This window comes from Durio zibethinus, chromosome 7, assembly GCF_047325235.1.
Source record: "Durio zibethinus cultivar Kanyao isolate XHJ-2024 chromosome 7, ASM4732523v1, whole genome shotgun sequence".
Classification (NCBI taxonomy): domain Eukaryota; kingdom Viridiplantae; phylum Streptophyta; class Magnoliopsida; order Malvales; family Malvaceae; genus Durio; species Durio zibethinus.
The window spans coordinates 18,248,927-18,267,213 of NC_143168.1; the positions used below are offsets into that span (position 1 = coordinate 18,248,927).

The 18,287-nt window shown below is 28.3% G+C and overlaps 2 protein-coding genes across 3 annotated transcripts; both read right to left on the reverse strand.

The window, feature by feature from the left end:
* Positions 1-6,380: 6,380 nt before the first annotated feature.
* Positions 6,381-7,746, reverse strand: LOC111277432 (uncharacterized). The gene has a single exon (XM_022863881.2). The coding sequence runs from the start codon at positions 7,331-7,333 to the stop codon at positions 6,590-6,592; it is 744 nt and encodes a 247-aa protein (XP_022719616.1). The 5' UTR covers positions 7,334-7,746; the 3' UTR covers positions 6,381-6,589.
* A 650-nt stretch (positions 7,747-8,396) lies between these two features.
* Positions 8,397-14,270, reverse strand: LOC111276893 (cellulose synthase-like protein D3). 2 transcript variants are annotated; one of them, XM_022862841.2, is made up of 4 exons: positions 14,020-14,270; positions 12,315-13,216; positions 10,713-11,520; positions 8,397-10,523 (listed from the first exon to the last, which is right to left on the reverse strand). In XM_022862841.2, the coding sequence occupies exons 2-4, from the start codon at positions 13,181-13,183 to the stop codon at positions 8,766-8,768; spliced, it is 3,435 nt and encodes a 1,144-aa protein (XP_022718576.1). In that variant the 5' UTR covers positions 13,184-13,216; positions 14,020-14,270; the 3' UTR covers positions 8,397-8,765. The 2 variants fall into 2 exon arrangements, with proteins under 2 accessions (XP_022718576.1, XP_022718577.1); XM_022862842.2 differs by lacking the exon at positions 14,020-14,270 and adding an exon at positions 13,521-13,715.
* Positions 14,271-18,287: the final 4,017 nt, after the last annotated feature.

Consider the following 18,287-nt stretch of genomic DNA (forward strand, 5'->3'; position numbering starts at 1 on the left):
ATAAAAATGACTAATGGATTACTTTTCTTATCGTCGGTGTAACGCAAATGCTGGATCACATGTTTGGTTTGTAATCTGTTTTGGTTTTGCATAGTAACTTGAATTATTCCCAGCTAAGTGTGGGGTTTTTTTAAAAAAAAATTTTATAAAAATAATTTTAAATTTAATAATAATATAAAATAATTCAGATTATATTTTATTTTTTACTACCACTTTCATTATTCATTTTATTTGAGGGTTTAATTCTAAAATTCTATATTTCTCATCCCATATCCATATCATCTTTTTATGGTATTTGATTTTCAAATTAAAAAATTTTAAAAAGTTTTTGAATCCTAAATTTTTTTTTTTTAATTTTTTTTACTTTCCCTTTTATGTATGTGATTGTATTATAAAATTTTTGAAAATTTTTTTATGATTTATAGATGGGAAAGGTATTTAATGAGTCTATATTAATATTCTGTTTGGTTATTTATGTTCTCTTAATCACAGATTAATGATTAGTTATTCAGTTGAAGATGAATGGGTAAAAGTCTAAATTCAAAACTAGATATTAGTCTTTCATCACGTATTAAATATGTAGTTTGATTTTATTAGGAGAATGGTAGTCAGATGTAGCTTCTCTTGTCGTCTAAGGAAACATCTCACCCATAATTTGAATAACTCTCCAATTTTTTGGTATTTAACATTAAAATTTAAAAAAAAATAACACTAAAACTAATATTCAAAGAAGATAAATACTCATTTGACTTTGTATTATATATTTTTGGTCAGTTTAATATATAAAAAAATAGTTGATATTTTAATTTTTATTTTGTCATCCATTTTGGTATATCAAATTAATACCATTAATTAATTTGTTAACGTGATATGAATATCTATACATATAAAAAAAATTAATGTCACATCATAAACTATCACTTTAGCATTGAAAGAAAAATTTTAAAATTTAAAAAATATAAAAAAAGTTTAAATTTAATTAAAATTTGAAATATTTTTAAAAATTATAAAAATTAAAAAATTATGATAACTTAAAAATTTTTAAAATTTCAAAACTTTAATAAAAATTCAAAAAATAAGAAAATTTCAAAAAAAAAAAAAGGAAAATTTTAATAAAATAAAATTTCTTAAGATTTACAAAAATTCACAAAACTTAAAAATTGAAAAAAAAATTAATTTTTTTGGAAAATGTTTGAAAATTAAAAAAAAATTCTCAAAAATTTCAAAAAATTTAAATGATTTTTAAGAATTTATAAACAAAATAAAAAAATTATGAAGATTAAAAAAAAAAAAAAAAGATAAAAATATTAATAAAAATTCAAAAAAATTCTGAAAATTTTTAAAATAAAAAACTTAAGATTATTTACTTTTTAGAAAATTTTTAATTTTTTGAATGTTTTAGATTTTTAAAAAAATTTTATTTTAAAGATTTTTTAAATATATTTTTAAATTTTTTAGATTTTTTATTTTCAATTTTTTAAAGTTTTTGTGAAATTTTTTAACATTAAGAAATTTTTATTTTTTATTAAAATTTTCATTTTTTAATTTTATAGAATTTTTTGGATTTTTATCAAAATTTGGAGTTTTTTATTTTAAAAATATTTTAGGTTTTTTAAATTTTTTATAATTTTCTTAAATATTTAATTTTTTTTAATTCTTAAAATTTTTCTTTTAATTGTGACATAGAAATTCATAATACGAGGCAAATATACTAATTATATCATGTTAACAAATTCATTGATGACGTAAATTTAAGATATCAAAACAAATGACAGAATAAAAATTAAAATATCAATTTAATAATTTTATTTTTAAAATATTAAATTGATAAAAAAATATATAATATAAAAATTAAATGAGTATTTAACCTTATTCAAAATTAATTGATCTCGTCAATGCAGACAATAATTAAAGTATATTTGAATCTCTCTCCAATTTTTATATTTATTTATATTTTAACATTGAAAATTAAAAAATAATATTTAAAAAAATTAGAAAATACTCTCAATTGAAAACGACATTTGACAACAGGTTTTTTTTTTAATATTCTAACTTTTTTCTTTTCTTTGGAAAAAAAATCCAATTTAAGGCAAAATTAAAAAAAAAAAAAAAAATCCAAAGTATTCCAGTTAGGTTGTTGGCTGTCACGTGGCAGTCAACTAATCTCTCATTTTTTTAAATACTTTTAACTCTTTTTTTTGGCCAAATTTAATACTTTAAATTAAAAAAAATTATAAAATAATAGTTTCTTTAAAAAGGTGGAAAAAAAAAAATCATCCCACGAGGATTAGTTGAGCAAACACTTAGAATTATTCTTTACTACAAATGAAAAACATGGCACATGCTTTTAGAAAAAACCCAAACTACATAAATATATCTAATCCTTTTGAAGTCTCCGGGTGAAAGAGCACATCTCTTTTTTCTTTTTCTTTTATTTAATGATTATTTTAATAGAATAATCAAGCATGTGTAATTTATTAATGAATAAATTTTTTAAATATTAATTTTTATATATTTATTTTAATAATTAATATTTATTTATTAATAAAATAATAATTATATGATTTATTAATAGTGTATAAAATATATATTGATATTGTATCAAATATAAATTCAAATAAAATTTATATTAATGAAATAAATATGATAATGTCACTTTATTAATAAGTAAATTTTTAAAAAATATATTAATTTTTATATATTTATTTTAATGAAATATAAACTTTATATATACATATATATATGTCCTTACCAAAGGAAAAACAAGGAAAAAACTACGTTATATGTAAAAAAAAAAAATCATAGAGTTAACGCAAGTAATACCATAATATCAAATTTTAATTTTAGCATACAGCGACGGTAATTTTTTGATGCTACAATTCAGATTATATAAACTATCAGGGGTATGATGTTTCTGTGACAAAATTTAAGCAATATATAACAACCGAAGAAGAAAAAAAAAAAGTTATGTTTGTACGTTATGTTGGTCACATTAATCATGATGTATTATTTATTTTAAGTGTAAGATTTTTAAAAGATTGGACTGCCCTTGCTCTTACACTAAAGTAACTACTTTCTAGCTTGGCATTTCATGTCTTATGGACTTTAAATGATCTTGGATGCTTTTGAATAAAAGATTTAGAGGAAAGATTTTATTTGGAGAGAAGCTTTTAAAATTTTAAAATAAAATTATTTTATTTAATAAAATAAAAATAAAAATTGTTAAAATTTTTTAAGTTTGAATAAACGATTTTGGACGGTTCAATTTTTTTTTTTTTTTTAAATTCCAACTCAAAAAGTAGAATTAGTGAATTTTTTTGGTTTTTTAGTACTTATCATTCTTGTTATCATTCTTGTTGGAGTGTATATTCGATTTAGGGAGTAACCCTGATTTATTCTAAAAATAAAAAATCGATTTTTTATGATCAAGATCACAAATTTTATATTTACCAAAGAATTTCATTTAAAAATTATCATATGAAATTAAAATAAATAAAAGCTTCTAATCTCGTTTGAGATAACCCAATTTTTATTATTTCAGTTCAAATACGATACCTTCAAGCTTTCGAATTAAAGAGCACATCTCACTACTCACTTAATATAGGCGTGCAATTATAATTTTAATGTCCCATGCTGTCACTCATATATCTAAAGAAATGCAGTGGATCATTATCAATATCAAGCAAAATAATAATTAAAAGATTTAAAAAATTACTGTAGCTGAAGTTGATTATATGGTCGAAGGTGTGTCGATTGACACAGAGGATCAAGGTTGGTTAGGCAAATTAGTTTTCAAAAATGATATAGGTGTAAGGAGGTTTTGGAGACAAGGATTAGCTTATGAGAGGCTAGCTAGAAATAGCTAATATGGAGAAATTGCCAGAAATAGCTAATAAAAGAATAGAATTTGCAAGATGATTTGAGATATGAAAATAGGGGAATGGAGATGTTTATTTATATAGGCAAAGGTGTGTAAAACTAGGATTTGTAGGGTTTTGGCATGAGGTTTTACCTTATTGATATTTTTTGCGAAAATCATCACAATAATATAATTATCATAATAATTTTATTATTAAGATGATCTTAATATTTGTAATTTAAAATCATTTTATTTTGTTAACAATGAGTAATTCTTAAGAATTAAATATTATTATGTTTGGTTTTATTAAAAATTAAATATTATTTTGTTTAAAAGTACAAAAATAATCATGTATATTATAATAGTTACATAAATTAATAATTTTAAGGTTGTTTAAACATAATAATTTGTAAGATATTAGTAATATTTATTTATTTTATCATAAAATATAATTAGATTATTAAATTAATAAATATATTTGCTGATAGGCAAATTGATTTTTATAATATAAATTGTATAAAAAATATTTGAATTAAAAAAAATCAATTTATTAAATTCATAATAAAATAAAAACAAAAATTATATTATATATAAAATATTTAAAAAATTACTCAAATTATTTTAAACTTGAATATTGGTTTGAAAATATAAAAATTTATAATATAAAATAATTACGATACACAAATTTTTAATTCACTTATTAAAAGATAAAATTAAATAGTATTAACTTTATATATCACTTTAACTAAGTGATAAAAATTTCTTATCATTTTATATGTAAATTAAATTATCTTTTAAAACAATAATTTAATTACTCTTAGTAATTTAAAATTATCATTATATAAGATCATTAATTATTTATCAAATATAATGATTACATAATTTTTAAAATGACATTTCATATCAATCATTATCTAAATATTAAATTAAATCCTAAAATTAAGCACATATCAAACCTTCAATTTTGACTTTTGGTTTCTTGCACCCAAACTTTACTTGTAATCACACCTATGTGATAATTGGAACAAGAAGAGTGGATCAAACCAAGTTAAGTCTGTCAGAGTTGATTTTTCATGCCACTTTCACTCCTTTTTAGGTTAAAATTAATTTATTGGAATTCAATTTTAAGAATGCAAGACTTCCTAAAAATCTATATCGAAAAGATCCAAATGATATCGGGAGATTTAAATTAAAGTTTTATAACCAATGATTGAAATCTCAAGAAAGAGATCAAAAAAATTTCTCCCAAATCTTGCCCCTTTTGATAAAACCCCAAATGCTTATCAAATCTGGTTTACCAAATGTAGAACAATTAAAATCATGAGCATTTTAGTTATAATTTTATTTATTATAATCATGTTATAATAAAGAATTATGTTAAAATTTTATTATTTAAAAATATAAATTTTACATAATTTTAAGTTATAATTAATTAATATATATTATAATAATTGTTAACGACATGCTCTCTTGATAATTGACATATATATATATAAATAATGTCAAAAATAATGTAACTAATAAATTCATTTAAATTTCACTATTCGTATAGTATAAAATATATATTTTTTATTTTATTAAATTTAAATATAATTATTATTAAAATTTTATATTTTATTAGTTTTATATACTATATTTATATCATATTTTAAATTATAATGTATAATATCATTTATTGTCCGTCCAGCAATCTAAGCAACCTGTTGTAATCAAATCACCAACTTGATCAATAACCAGAGAGAAAGCCTTCTCTGAAAAATTCATTTTCATGCATTTCTAGCCAACCGTATAGACCTGGAAAGCAGCCAAAAAAAAGTCACCCAGGTTTCATTTTCGAGAAAATCCCAGCTAATTAATCAGAAGCATAGTTTCCAGGTATAAAGCTGAGACTTGAAGTCCTGCCTTGCCACACACGATAAAAAATAAACAGATGTTGAATAGTCTCCTCCACTCTATTTTTTTCTTTTTCATTTTAGATAAGATAATTTATATATTTATATTTATTTATTTTATTTTAACATATATAAAATTAGAAAAAATTATTATGTTCACAATTTATATTAATGTATAAAGTTTTTATCAAATTTATATTATATTATATTTATAAAATTTTAAATTATTATATGTTCATATTTTTTATATTATTTTTATATAATATCATCATATTATATTTTAAATTAATAAATTTTTTCTTTTGGATTAATATATTTAATATAGCACAAAATTCATTCATAGTAAGACTTGAATACGAGATATTGAGAAATCGTATCTTTGTAATTAAACCAAAACTTTATTGCCTATATTACTATTTTTGTTTTCGGTGCAAGAGGAAGCAAAACAGTTAGAACTCAACATCTCTATTAAAATTTCCACCCCCTCCCCCCCCCCCCCCCCCCCACCAAACTATTCATTTTTCATTTATACAAAATTGCAGTTAATGCTATAAGATCAGGAAACTTCATAATTTTTGACATGCCTCAAATTAGATTCTTCGGATTAGGTTATGATCCTGAGTATTTGGTTCAATGATTTATGCATATGTTGAATTAATTTTTGCTCAATATTATTTACGGGAAAAAGGACATTTATGGCAAAACACCAATGAACTACAATCATACATTGAATCTGATACATGAAAATCTTACCAAGCATCAGGAAGTACATGTACAATTCTCAACATTTAATCAAAGACTATATAGTTAGCAAGTTTATCAAATATTCATAAAACTTTCAAATGGAAACACCGATCATTGAAACTACTAAAAGAGTCCCCATAAATTTAGACAGTTTTCTATCGGACAGAAACTGAGAAGATCCTGAACTATGTTGGCTGCTGTCAGATGGTTGCGGGGCAGGCACAGGAAATCCATCAGGGAAAGGAAGCATTGAAACTGCTGATGGTGGTGAAGCCACTGGGGAGGCTGATGCTACAGAGCCTGGGTGTGGGTTGTTAGAACAAGTAGGTAGAGATGTGTTACTTCCTGGCGACTTCACTGAAGTCAACACCCCATCAATGCCATGGCACCGGATGGAAGATCCTGCTGTGCATATATTCGGGCTGATGATTCTCACATTGTTGAGGAAGAAACTTCTCCTGCCACCACCATTTGAAATACTGAGCATGTACTCAGGCATTGAACTGGGAAGAACCGAACCTGTTGGAACATATTGAAGATGCTCAAAAAGCAAAGGAGAAGGGACTGAATGGCGAAGCAAGAAGCTGGAAACTGCATTTTGTGGAATTGTTGCTTTTGACAACATCCGATCATTAGGCATCAAGAAAGTGACATTCCCGAGCAATTTTCGATCACGGGGAGACATGTTGATCAGCATGACAAAGGTGAAGTAGTTAGCCTTCTGCATTTCTTGAATAGCGACACTGAGATCTTGATCCTTTGGAGGAATGTTCGTAGACGTTGTTAATTGGAAGAGTGCCATGATCACCAGAATCAAGGTGATTATGTAAGTTGCCATCAGATCGGTGGTCGTGGAGATCAGCTGAGGAAATTTCTCTTGCGATTTTCGTGTGCTGTTAAAAAGAGAGTATGGTTACTTCGAGGAATAGATGATGGCTTGGACATGCTTTTGTGCTGCCTCAACCACTGACCTCACACTTCCTGCATGTTAATTTAGGAGTTTTCTAAGACAGAAGTAGGATTACGTTGTATGTAAAAAGTCTTTGCTATTCAAAACGTTGCCGTGTATCATTTTGAGCCATTAAACACAAAAACCATGAAAAAATCGGGTACTAGAGAATGGAAATTTAGGAATACGGTAGCAGAATTGACAAAAGAAAACAGCTAACAGCAATTAGGGGCGTAAACGATTAGAATGTTCGTGACCAAATTTGGTTTATGATCACTTATGTTCGTTTATTAAATTTAACAAATAATTATAAATAATATTTCGAAATTCATTAATTAAACGAGTATATTCATAGAATAACAAATTTTATTTATATTAAATTTGTTTACATTTGAAAATATCAACAAACAGAACGTTTGATAAATAATTTGTAAACAAATTTTGTTTTTTTTATTTATATTCGTTTATTAAATTTAATAAATAATCATAAATAATATTTTAAAATTCAATAATTAAATAAATAAATCACTAACATAAAAATAATCGTTCATATTCAATTCATTTACATTTACACTAACAATCTACCAAAATAATAACGAATGCATAGTTACATGGTTAGACTCTAAATTTAATACATAACGAAGGTTAAAGTAATAATACACATTCAAGTGAAGACATAAAAGTAAAGAGGTAAAATGTGCAAAAGAAAAGGTGAAAAACCTAGAGCTGCATGAGGCATGGTTAAACAACAGTGATTGAAGCAGGAAACTAAGCAAAGTAGCTGGAGGGGTAAACCATGACTAAACGGTGTTGAACTTCATTTATTTTTCGCATTAGAATGTTTCAAAACTAATCATGGTGCATGTCAATGAATTTGAAATAATTGTTGTATACATACCAAAACTTTCAATGAATAAATTTACAAACATTAATTTATCCATTAAACAACTAATTTGGTGTCATAAGAAACTTATTCATGAATATTTTCAAATATTAAGAACAGAAAAAGAATGATTACAAATATTAGGATTTGAATCCAAAATCTCTTAGATAAAAAAAATAAAAATAAAAAAAAATCATGAGCTATTGAATACTCCATGTAAACATCATACAGTAAGAACAAAACAGCAGCGAAACCAGTTTATTCACTGGATCCCACCCAACCTCACTAAAATTGCTGCAAGTTACTGCTAAAGTATATCCAACAGGCACATGACATAGAACATGCCTAGGTTTTTCACCAGCAATCAGCTTGTACGGAAAAAAGAATAAATAAAGGAATATCATTGAATGGATTCACCTAAACGTAAAGAATGTGCTATCAAGGGAACTGGAACGAGCCTCCAATTTGGGTAGAACTAGATGGGGGATTGATTGCCACCCAAAGGAGGGATATGGTGATGGCAATAAGACCTGACCACACAAAAACAATGGTAGGTGTCCTCCCTCTTCTTCCCATAAGCCCTTTGGCAAAAGGATAGAGATGAGCCAAAACCCAGAAACTGAAGAAGACTCCACCTAGTAGACGACTCCACTGCGGAATAACACTGTAAATTGTTCGGCTAAACCCAACTGCTATTGCTATTAAGTTGATCATCATGATAGTGATTGGAGGTATAAACAAGGAAGTCCATTTGACAATGTAGAGATCAGCAAACTCATCATCCACATCATCTCCCCCTGATTTTGATGTTAAGGTGAAAGAAATCTCAATTCCGGCAATCACTTTCAACAAGCCCTGAAGCACCGCAGCAAGATGTGCACTTGTTCCCCCAATCAACCAAAACTGCTCATTTCTCCACCATTCTTCTAACGCAATGCCAGACCACTTAATTTCTAGCACTGCTAGCAAACAAAGAGTCACTGTGATGATGAGGAGGTAAGTCAGGAATGTCACATTGAGGGTCTGGACAATGAACTGGCCAGAGAACAGCGAAAGTGCAGGGAGGAAACAGTAGACAATCAGGAAAATGGAGGTGAAGGGATAGATTCCAACATTAAGATATGCAATCCTCTGCAGCAACTTCATTCTTGGACTGGCAAGGAGAGCATTGTTACGGGAAAAGAAAATCTCAACAGAACCAGTAGCCCATCGCAGGACTTGGTGAAGCCTATCAGTGAGATTGATTGGAGCAGTTCCACGGAAAGCATCTCGCTTGGTCACACAATAAACTGATTTCCATCCTCTGTTGTGCATCCTATATCCCGTGACCACATCTTCAGTAACGGACCCATAAATCCACCCAACACGGTTTCCCCACTCAGTCTTGTCCTCATACCAGCATGAAATGACACTGATTGCCTCTGCAACAGTTGAGGCATCAAGAAGTTCACGAGGAATGGTGAGAGCACCAGGTGGGCGCCCATTCTTCACGGCTGGATGATCTGCGAGGGGACGACCTTGAAACTCTGCCACTGGAATTGAATCAATGAGAAACATTGAATTCCCAAACCTCTTAGGAAGCAGGGAGAGGTTCATCTCCTCATCATCAGAATCACCCATTCTCAGAGCATGATTTTCCTCGGAGGTGTGTGCCATTGAGGAATGCTTCTTGTTACGACCAAAAAAGCAGCAACTGCAGCAACCAGGATGGTGTTCTTTTGATCGAGGTGGGTCAAAGCCATAAAGGGCAATCCTTCGAAAGAGGCATCCAGTTCCGACATAGACAGGGCCCATAAGGCCATCAAGGGCTCGCATATTCACATCAAAGAAAACAGTATTGTGATTGGCATATCGATCGGAAGGGTCAATCCCCTCAAACCTCTGAGGGAACTGGACATAACAAATGCGGTCACCTCCTCGATCCATCATGAAGCACATGCCTTCCCTCATTGCCTGGGAGTTGTAGATATAGTGATCGCAGTCAAGGTTCAGAATGAATGGGCCATTGGACATAATTGCAGATGCCCGAACCAGGGCATTCATGGCACCTGCCTTCTTATTGTGATCATAGCCTGGGCGCTTCTCACGAGAAACGTACACAAGCAATGGGAGACGAATATCAACATCAGTGAGATCAATAAGCCTATCATCAGCAGTTCCATGCAATGGTTCATCACTAGGAGGTTTCAACATCACCTGTGCCATCAAAATTGAAGAAATTAAAAAAGGAAATGTCAGCATCACGTTATCAGTTTGTCTTGACTACACATTTCCATCAATGGAAAACCTCTGAAAACTTGTTATTACCAATCCAAAGCACAACAAATGGTGAAAATATGTTCATACAATCTACAAGTTGAAAATATCGTTAGATAAAAAATATACCTGTATTATACCAGCATGATCACCCCGAGAGTGCTCAGTTGCTGGATTCAACCAAGTCCCAGGCCAATGAGTTCCATCAGCCATCCACGTCGCTTTTGGTATCTTCACACTCTCTACAGGTTCATCTTCCCTGTTCTGTCTCTGAAGCTTCATTGCCTTGATTTCCTCCCTTGCATGATAGGCATCAGACCTACGGCGGATGGAATCTGGCAAACTATTGATCCGGACCTTGAATTCATCATACTCACGTTTAACTCGTCGACGGTCCTTAACAAAATCTTGTTTGACTTTATTCTTGTAAGGATCCCTCTTCAGATTGAAGTAAGATTCTGGATTCCTGGGTTCAATATCATGTTTACGGCAAAATGGAACCCATATATTAGCAAAACTCGCTGCTTCAGCCATGGCCTCAAAGGTTAAAAGGGCTCCTCCATCATCAGAAACATAACAAGCAAGTTTTTCAACAGGGAAATCTGCAGCTAGAATTGACAAGATAGTATTTGCTGTGACAAGAGGTGGTTCTTTTTCTGGATCTGCAGTAGAGACAAAGACATCGATGCCTGGAAGGTCAGATTTTCCAGTAGGGTTGTTAGGGGTTGGTGTTTCAAATTTGTCCTTCAACACATTAAGGTCTGTAGCACGATTGATTGGGCTGAGCTTGGGCAGTTGGTCAAGAAGCCATGAAAAAGCAAACCAAATTTCACAAACCACAGACATTCCCCATAGCCAAATCGCATCATTGTTTGGATGGTTGACCCTCCAAGCCAAAAACAATGCAAGGACAACAACTCGCAAAAAAATTAGAAGCCTGCAAGCATACATGACACAGAAAGCAAAGTTTTAAGGTAATGATGAAACTCATAGTGTTACCAACAACAAAGTCATGAATCATGAATGCACATGAAAAACTCTTAAGTAGAAATAGAAATGATCCATGTCTTGTCAAACAAAACTAAGATGAACTATTGCAACAGGCAACAAGTAGGTAAAAGTTCTGATGAACAGGCTGGTATAGCATCTAAAAAGTCTACCCATAACCTTGGCCCTGTTCTGATTTTTTAAGGACCACTGCGTGATTACACAAAAGTTGTATGTGAATACATACTACTAATACATATTTAAGTTACAATTTTGAAGCATTTTCATTTTCTTGTTTTTCAAAGTTACAAGCAATTTGATATAAATGATAGACAAAGTGAGATTAAAAAAACCATAAATGATATAAATTCACTTAATTTTCAGATAATTCATATCCTTTTCTAAGATATAACTACATAAAAGTTAAACTCATAAACCAGCAGACCCAATCATATGCAGTTTAATCTTTGAAAAAGAGAGAGAGGGAGAGAAAGAAAGGTTAAAATGTAAATGAAACAAAAAGGAGAGATAGGATTAACATAGTCAACTTCCTATGTTTATTAGTACGTTGTGCAATCATGTTAAGTTAGTGTGCATATGGAGGGCACTTGTCATTACCATACTAGCTTGGACAGTAATGTGGCAAAATAAAAGCTCAATTTTTCAGAGTAATTGTCATAGTAAAATCTAAAAACATAGAGAAGAAATATAACATGTGGGACGATCTAGAAATGGAGACTATACCGATATGGGCTGAGAACAGCTGCTGGTATTTTCAATTTCCGAGTAAGTGGCCTCCATGGTTTGCTCATCAACTCTGTTGGCTCAACAACTTCATCATCATTTCCATTTCCTAGATTACCATCCTTTGGCCATATAGCATTGCCATAACCATAAGTCCCTCTTGTCTCAAACAACCAGCGATTGTGATCAAAATCTCCTGTTTGACTCCTCATCAGCACAGACTTCGTCGACTTCATTAAAGACAACCTCCTCTCCATTTTGGACATTGTACCAGGTGGAGGAAGTGGAAGTGGCCTGGAATTATTATCCACAGCTGTTTCATCCAGATCTGTATTCTTATATGGTTCCTTACATCCAGGGCATATTCCACCCCCAGTTTTCACTGCATCAATGTAACAATCCCTACAAATTTTGAAATCACACTCGCATGGGAGAATATCCACACCACGTTCATCACTCATCACCTTTGCATCACACCCAGGAACTGCACACGAAGATCCTTTTGCACCAGCCATCTGAGGATGGCTTGCTTCAGACTCAATCACCTTGTCCATAAGATGAGCCCGTGTAACACTATTGAATCCACCGGTAAAAAGTGAATTCGACACGTATTGCTCTTCAACCTTCTGAGAAATAGAAGGGTCCATGGGTTGGTTGTCAGGGGTGGGTGGTATATGCACTGTATAGTTCATAAAATCACTACTGCCAAGCTCACTATCGAGATCATCCCTGGAATAGCTCACATAACGACCTGAGGAAGTTCTCCGCCCAAATCCCACAGTTGGAGGTATCGGAGGCTTATGTGAATCTGCTGCATCAGAGGAAATTGATAACGATGACCGGCTCCCTTTAAAAGACATTGATGCCATTTTTTAGCACCACCAGAGAATTATCCTTAGATCCTGAATTTCCATAATATAAGAAAAAATTATCACTAGATGCACTACTTGAGATTTCACGGTGGATAATCAAACATTGTAAAAGAAATCATATACTGAAAACTACAATCCGATCCTCTATTCGATTGCCAATATGATCCATGATTTGTGCATTTCAACATAGATAGTAAAGATATATAAATCATACGACTTTAAGTTCAAATTAAGTCAACATCTGAAAAAAAAAATTGAAGAACTTGCTTTACAATAACAGATCGTTCCTAAAATGTACAACAAGATTTTTAGCTGCCAGGAAGAAGTAACTTACAACAAGGAGTGGACTTAAAGCAAATCGTTTTCACTAAGCACGACACGTGAAAAACTTTTCCTGGGTTTCCCACAGTTTCTTAGCAACCAAACAAAAAAAAAAAATCCTTACTTTCTTTTACAACACTAAAAACATCTCACATAACACCAAATCTACGCACGGAAAATCAAAGAAGAAAGGAAGTAAACAAAGACAAATTACTATACCTCAAAACCAAATCTAAAATTCAATCCCTTGAAAAAAAAATCCAAGCAACAAAGCACTAAATAGCCAAAATGGTACCTCTAAAAACCCAAATAAAAAACTACACTTCATCCAAAACCTCATATTTTCCCGCTCTTGCTCCCACATTTTCCCATCAACCAAACAAGCAACCCCAAGAAAACAAAAACCAACCAAAACCCAAATTCCCTTTAAGGAAGAAAAGACCAAAACATGTCCAAAACAAAGCAAAAACAGATCTTAGACTTGACATTAGCAAGCATAGTTAAAAGCTCACCTTTTTACTTCTGTATACTTTATAAAAAAAAAACCTGAAGTCCTTAAATGGATTTTTTAGATCCCTTGTCTTTGTCCAATCTTGACAAGGCCTTATCTGAGAGCCTCTTAAAAATCAGAACAATTCAAACTCTTTTTTTTTCTATGTTTCTCTCTTCTGTTGGTCTCCAATTGTTGTCTACTAAAACTTGTAGGAAGAAAAAAGAAAAAAGAGACTGAGTCTTAAGAAGCAAAAACTACAAGCACTAAGACAGCACGATTGGTAGACTTTGTAGTTATTTTACGTCATTAAAAAACTGAAAACACGGCATGTTTTTTGCATACAGCTTTAGCTGAGTTGGGTTATTGTAAATTGTAATAAAAAGAGAAGTTTCTTCGTAATGGGTTTTTAATTGAGAAATGGTGAGGTGAAGAAGAAGAGAACGTGTGAAGAGATTATACAATGAGTTGGTCTCTAGTTGGATCGCCGGCTATTGAAAAAATTTAAAGACTTCCCTGACCTGAGTGTTAGATTTTGTTTGGTCTTTTTCTTCTTAGTTTTATTGGGGGTTTGGAGTAGGTGTTAGGTGTTGATTTTGGACAAGATGGAGAAAAACTATTTGCCTTCTTATGACCCAAAGGTAAAATGCAAGGGTTTAATGGGAATTTTAGTAAGAATGAGAAGATAAGATAAAGGGTATTGAAGGCATTTTGGTGAAATGGGAAAGCTTTTCATTTTAATAAAAATGCAATGAAAAAGTTTTTCTAGAATGCGAGGGAATATCCATCCATCATTCTTTGTTAGATTTTGCTTTTCTTTTTAATCGAAAAGGAAAAGAAATGGTAAAAGATGAGCATCAAAATTGACATCTTTTGTGCTGAAAATTGACATATTGGTTGAGATCATGGATACATAAAATCTTTTTGGTTGACAAGTTTATTGTATTAAATGTAGAAATTTAAAAAAAAAAAAAATTGGGGTGGAACGGATTTTACTCTTGTGTATAAACAAAAGGGTGAATTTTTTAGATAGGCATGCCAGCATCGAGAAAGATTTTAATGAAAATTTTTAAGTAAAATTTATAAATTTTTTTATTAAAAATTATTTAAAATTTAAAATTAAAATCAATAAATTAAAAAATTTTATTATATAAATTAAGTATATAAAATTTTAAAAAAATTTTAATGTATTTTTTTAAATAAATATTTTTAATAAAAACATTAATAAAATTTTTACAATTAAATCAATATCAATCAAATTTAAATTATAAATAATATTTTAAATAAATTTTTATATATTAAATCATTACATTAAATTTTATTAATCAATCTATTTGAATTTTTTTATTTAAATTTTTATTATTATTTTTTTAATTTTATAAATTTCACCTGAAAGACTTAAGTCATCCCTAAATGTAAAAGAACTAAAGATTGATGTGACTTACCATGATGAATGTAGGGCTTAAAGAGCATTAATTTTACTTATAATAAGATATTCAAACATGACTCCTTTAATCATATGAACTTGTCTTGATTGTTATTAGGTTCAAAGTAGAGCCCTTCAAACTCTCTTTTTCTTTTAAAGATTCAAACTTTTCAACGAAAAATATATATATTTATTATTGAATTAAATGATCAAACGTTAAATTCTTTTAAGTTTAATTTGGGTATTAATATGAAAAGTCAATCACATAAAAAATAATACCCAAATAAGCTTTTGAACTTCATTTTTATAATTTTTTATTGCGTAAAATTAAGACTATAATTTTTTATTTTATTATAATTAAATCCTCAATGGTATAAAATATTTAAATTTTTGTTAAAATTATTTTAATTTAATGATTTAATTTATAAAAAATAATTAAATTTATTTGGATAAACTTAATAATAAATAATTCATTTTTAATATTTAATGATTGTAATTACAATTAAATAAAAGTTTATAGCATTAAATTTATGTAATAAAATAACAATGGCTTATTTGAATTTTAGAATAAAATTAAATAAATACATAAATAAATAATATAATAATATCTTCGAATTATGTGAGTCTAAAATTTTATTTTTAAACTCACTCTCTGAGATGAGTAACTTAATTTATGAATATCTTTATTTGCGATAATTTTTTTTTTTTACAAACTCTATTTGTTATAGTTTACAAGAAAAGAAAAAAAAAATAAAACCTTGAATTACATTAAAATTTTATTGTATAAATATATAATAATTTTTTTATATAAATTAGGTCATGGTCAACCTAGATTATATTTGAAATTAATTGCGCACGTTCACCGTAGGTGCCGTACTTAAAATCTTTGTGTCAGTCCACGCAAGACATCCATGTGGATGTCACTCCGGCACGATTTTGGTCCATGTGGATTGGAACTCAAAATTTTTTTTTTTTATTTTTTGTCATTTATTTTATGTTACAAATATGGAAATGTTCTTTTGATTTATTTATTTTATTTTTTAATTATGAAATATAATAAAAAATATTACAATATAATAAAATAATAAATAAAATATAATTTATTATTTAATAAACAAAATTATTATTAAAAAATTATTAAATACACTAATAATAAAAATTGTAAACTCCACAATTGGAGTAAAAAAGGTAATGCATGCTTTTTAAGATATATTTAAAAAATAAAAATTAATTAAAAATAAAAATTAGATATGTGTTAATTTTTTAATATCATTTGTGAATTAAAAATTTATATTGATAATATATTAAATAATAATTAATTATTATTTATCATAATATAATTTAAAATTTTACAATTATTTTTAAATTTTATAAATTTAAATAATTTAAATTTTTTATTACATACAAATTTTAATATAATATCTTTAGTAATTATTTTTTTAACTTCAATTTACCTCCTTCTCACTTTATATTTACATTTAAATATATATTTATTATTAATTTTAATTTAATTATTATAATAATTAATTTCACTTATTTTTTACCGCACTAAAATCGATTTCAAAATCCCCGGAGGGACGATTAAAATCTCGAAGCGTGGTTGCTCAAAGTGTAAACGTGTTGACAGTCAAAGGCAAGTTGTCATGTCGCTGTACTGCATTCAAAATTTCTCGATCCTCTATGAATGCAAACATAGATATTAACTACAATCGTTTTCCATTGGCCTCTTAAAAGCCGCCAGCTGCCACTTTATATATACCCTTCTTATGATTGGCTCTTTATTGGGAAAAGTGTTTCGTGTTCCTTTATACATTCGGGTTCCTAAAGTGCCCTTTTGCAATTATTACAGGTTTATTGTTTGATTTCCGAAACAGCCATGGGATTATGGTTTTATTTACAGAAGTGCCAATGAAATCCGAATGCGAAAAGGGCGGAATTATTATCGAGCGCCGGTCTGTCTCCTTTCCCCTATAATGTTTTTTAAAAAATGTTTTTTTATTAATTAATTTTTTAAAAAATCAAAAAAATTATAAATATTAAATTTTGAATTAAGATGGATTGAGTATTATCTTTTAAAAATAAATATATAAATTTACTGAATTAAGTCTCCAATTCTAATTTAAGTATGAGTAACAATAAACATGAATTGATTATTTATCAATCTTAAGGTACATTTGAATGAAAAATTTTAAAATTTTAAAATACGTCAATTCAAAATGAAAGAATTTATAATTATATTTTATGGATAATTAGTTTCAGAAAAAAATAAATATTGGAATTTGATAAGATAAAAAATAATTAGATATAAAAGACCAAAGTACTTAAAAATATATGCATATGAGTGTCATTAGATCTATAAAATTGTATAGATATTATTAATAATATAAAAAATAAAAATAAAATTTAAAATTAGTTTTTTAGTTAAAATTAAAAAAAAAACAAAATTTGTGTAAAAAATAGTAAATGTTAACTTCTTATTATAAAATTAATACATTTCACAAATTTCACCTCCTTAAGTGATTTGAAAAAAGAATTTAAGCCATCCAAAACTCCTCATTCAAATTTTAAGAATTTTGACAATTCTAATTTTTATTTTGTCAATCAAATTAATTTCATTTTATAATTTTTAAAATTTTTTTACAAATTAAATTTTTCTTCGAAATCTCTTATCCAAACGTACTCTTAAGGATTTGATTAAATTTAAATCAAAACATAAATTTAGGTAAGGTGTAAGAATATTATTATATTTATAAATAACATAATTTTATTTAATTTTAATTATAATATTAATTTAAAAATATTTTAAATATTTTCATAATAAACATTAAATAAGTGGACAAACTAGATCAATGCCAACATGATTT

What these genes read in the sequence shown, in the direction of transcription:
- LOC111276893 (XM_022862841.2), bottom strand. Translation starts at nt 13,183, where the DNA reads ATGGCATCAATGTCTTTTAAAGGGAGCCGGTCATCGTTATCAATTTCC. An exon ending in GCTGTTCTCAGCCCATATCG is followed by an intron (nt 11,521 to 12,314) that starts GTATAGTCTCCA and finishes GTATGCTTGCAG; the next exon opens with GCTTCTAATTTTTTTGCGAG. An exon ending in ATCATGCTGGTATAATACAG is followed by an intron (nt 10,524 to 10,712) that starts GTATATTTTTTA and finishes TTGATGGCACAG; the next exon opens with GTGATGTTGAAACCTCCTAG.
- LOC111277432 (XM_022863881.2), bottom strand. Translation starts at nt 7,333, where the DNA reads ATGGCAACTTACATAATCACCTTGATTCTGGTGATCATGGCACTCTTC.